Below are 3,929 nucleotides of genomic sequence, written 5' to 3' on the forward strand. Positions count from 1 at the left end.
TTCCCTCAATAGGGTATTTTTACTTTGAGGGAAAAAATTGTCTTTCAGATATCCAAAATGTCCATTTTCCATCTTATCCAAATGTATTCATGAACAATGCATAAAACAGCTAAGAATAATAGTAATAATATACTAATAAAAATAATAATAAGCAAGCCAGAGACTGTTAAAATGTAAATAAGAACACACAAATGGTAATTTTACTTCATGCTTTTAACAAAAGCCTGAAATTTTGACTTGCAAACTAGCATAAGCAATAAGGAGAGATGAAAGATTTTATTAAAGCAGCAGAATAAACAGAGAAAAGTCTTAGTACATTGGAAGTTCAGTACCAAAAGCATCAAATTGAACCCCAGTATTTTTTTCTTTTTAAAAAATTTCTTTTGTACCAAGCTCAAAAGGCCAAATATTGCATGCTTTCACTCATTTGTGGTATTTAGACCTAAAATGAAGAAGGCAGTGATAATAATGATGATGACAATGACAATAAGACATGAATGTATATGGGTGGCTGTCTAAAGGTGATCAGTGGGAAGGGAAAGGGGAAAGGAAAGCATGCTAAGAGTGAAGAGAATCAAAATATGCTACACATATACATGTGAAGACAGCATAATGAAACCAACCAAACACTGTTTGAAAGAGGAGAAGGAAAGAGGGGGAGAAATGGGAGTATAACGGGGGGGTGAACTTTTTCAAAGTACACTATATGCATGTATGGACTTATCACAATGAATTTCCCTCATATTGCTAATGTATTCTAATTCAAAAATAAAATAAAAATGTAAAAAGAAGTAGAAAAAATAAAATATGCTGTGTAAATGTCACTACTAAATATATTTTCTTTCACAAAATAGTTCTATAGGAAAAGAATTATTGAATGATTTTGCATATGATAACAAAACTGATTGCAATCTTAAAAATGTGGACAACTCTACAAATTACAAACATTACAACCATGCAGGGAAGATTCTGAATTGCATTCCAGGTGCTTAGGTGGAAATGACAAATAGCACAGCGCTTCCTATGACATAGCTTGAAACAAAAACTCAAAGAAGAGGATGATTGAATGGAGATGGAAAACTGTACCAGGATAAAAGAACTTGTTTTCCTTGGCCTAACCCAGAATCAGGATGTGAGCTTGATCTTATTTTTTCTCCTACTTCTGGTATATGTGACAACTCTACTGGGAAACCTCCTCATCCTGTTCACTGTGACCTGTGAATCCCGCCTTCACACCCCCATGTATTTTTTGCTCCGAAATTTATCTATTGCCGATATCTGTTTTTCCTCCATCACAGCCCCCAAGGTTCTGGTGGACCTTCTCTCAGAGAGAAAGACCATCTCCTTCGATGGCTGCCTCACTCAGATGTTTTTCTTTCACCTCATTGGAGGTGTGGATGTATTTTCTCTGTCAGTGATGGCATTTGATCGATATGTAGCCATCTCTAAGCCCCTGCACTATGTGACAATCATGAGCAGAGGCCGTTGTGTTGGGTTGATAGCGGCCTCCTGGGCTGGGGGTTTTGTCCACTCTATTGTGCAGATTTCGCTCTTGCTCCCACTCCCCTTCTGTGGACCCAACGTTCTTGACACTTTCTACTGTGATGTTCCCCAGGTCCTCAAACTTGTGTGTACAGACATTTTTGTACTTGAACTGTTGATGATTTCCAATAATGGGATGCTCACCACCCTGTGGTTTTTCTTGCTTCTGGTGTCCTATGTGGTCATACTATTACTGCTAAGGTCTCAGGCAGGGGAGGGCAGAAGGAAAGCCATCTCCACCTGCACCTCTCACATCACTGTGGTGACCCTGCATTTCGTGCCTTGCATCTATGTCTATGCCCGGCCCTTCACTGCCCTCCCCACAGATAAGGCCATCTCTGTCACCTTCACTGTCATCTCCCCTTTGCTGAACCCATTAATCTATACTCTAAGGAATCAGGAGATGAAGTCATCCATGAGAAGAGTCAGGAAAAGGTTTGGATCTTGTGATGGAATAGATCAGTAGTCCCCTCTTATCACCACCTTTGAAGAAGTTTGCACATCAAGTAAACTATTTGCTAAGTGGATTATAATTAATTCCTCCATTTCTGCTAAGACACATGAACGTTCAAAAGTTCTAATCAGCATATCATAAACTAAAAAAGATAAATTTCATGACACGGAAGAAAATAAAGAAATAGAATTGTTAGCAGTAGAGATGTAAATTGATTTTGCAATACAGCCTTGGAGGAAATAAGAAAATTGGATGAAAATACACTCAGACATTCCTACAACATACCTGTACTGTTACCAAGAAGGGAGCTCACACACATATTAGAAGCACAATGGGGATTGGGCTTTGGGACTCTGTGATGTCTTTCATGAAATAATCACATCCTAATTAAGTAATCACATCCAAACTAAGTTCCTTCTCCAATTCTATAATAAGAATAAATTAAACAACTATCACCTGAAGATTTTTTAAATCTAAATCCCACACTCCAGTGGTTCAGATTGTTTGCATTTGAGTTACAATTCTTTGAGTTAGAAAATGGATCCCACCAATTATGAGTTCTGTGACCTCAAGCAAGGTTCTTATCTGACCTGGTGGCCACCCCTCCAGTGTATTCACTCTGCAGCCTGTGCTTAGTTCTAACACAGTACTTGGAACTCAGTTTCAAATTTCCTATTCTCTTTCTTCCTGTCTCCCTGAGAAGGGTGCTGCTTCATTTATTGTCATATCCATAGCATCTGGAACAAGTGGAGGAGAGTACCTACTAAAAACTTGTTGAATTAAAATACTCAATAACTAGTTGGCAGAGTGGCTCAAATGGTAGAGCCCCTGACTAGCAAGCATGAAGCCCTGAGTTCAAACCCCAGTGCCACCAAAAACAAACAAACCAAAAAAAATGCTCAGTAATTAAATATTGCCCCTCACTGACTTCTGCTCTTCAAATAATTGGAGAATATGTTTAAGGAAAAAGCTGGAGCTTGTAGAGTTGCTCAAGAGATAGAGCACCTGTTTAAGAAGTGTGAGGCCCTGAGTTCAAACCCCAGTAACACCAAAAAAAGAAAAGAAATAAAACAGCTGAATGCAGTGGAATACACCTGTAGTGTGTATATAACATGAGTATAAAATGGGTGACTATTGGTAGGGAGCAAGTGGATGAGAAGAGAAAAAGAAAATGGCAGTGGGACTATTTTCCCTAAATTCAGGAACAAGACAAGGGTGCCCACTCTCCCACTACTAATCAACATAGTCCTGGAATTCTTAGCCAGAGCAATAAGGCAAGAAGAAAAAGTAAAAGGACACAAATAGGTAAGGAAATAGTCAAAATATCCCTATTTGCAGACAACATGATCTTATGCCTCAAAGACCAAAAAACTCCATCCAAAAAACTTCCAGACACCATAAACAGATTGAGCAATGTAGCAGGATACAAAATCAACTTACAAAAATCAGTAGTCTTTCTATATACCAACAATGAACAAATTGAGAAAGAATATAGGAAAACAATTCCATTTACAATAACCTCAAAAAAATCAAGCACCTAGGAGTAAACTTAACAGAGGATATAAATGACCTCTACAATGAGAACTACAAACCATTGCACTGAAGAAAGAGATTGAGGAACACTACAGAAGATGGAAACATCTCCCAAGCTCATGGAGTGGCATTTTCAGCATAGCAAAAACGCCCATACTACCAAAAGCAATCTACATGTTCAATGCAATACACACAAAAATTCCAGTAACATTCACCACAGAGATTGAAAAATCTACCCTAAAGTTTACTTGGAAACACAAAGACCACAAATAGCCCAAGCAATACTGAGCAAAAAGAACAATGCTGGACAAGATGCCCCACCACTGATGAATGGATTAAGAAAATGTGGTATCTATACACAATGGAATTTTATGCAGCCATGAAGAAGAATGAAATGGTA

At 38.1% G+C, this 3,929-nt stretch overlaps 1 protein-coding gene across 1 annotated transcript; it reads left to right on the top strand.

Annotated features, from left to right (window-relative positions):
• Window positions 1-1,066: 1,066 nt before the first annotated feature.
• LOC109674974 (olfactory receptor 4D10) lies at window positions 1,067-2,008 on the top strand. The gene has a single exon (XM_020151828.2). It carries the CDS (start codon window positions 1,067-1,069, stop codon window positions 2,006-2,008), a length of 942 nt encoding a protein of 313 aa, XP_020007417.1.
• The last annotated feature ends 1,921 nt before the right edge of the window (window positions 2,009-3,929 follow it).

Source organism: Castor canadensis, chromosome 1 (assembly GCF_047511655.1).
Source record: "Castor canadensis chromosome 1, mCasCan1.hap1v2, whole genome shotgun sequence".
Classification (NCBI taxonomy): Eukaryota; Metazoa; Chordata; class Mammalia; order Rodentia; family Castoridae; genus Castor; species Castor canadensis.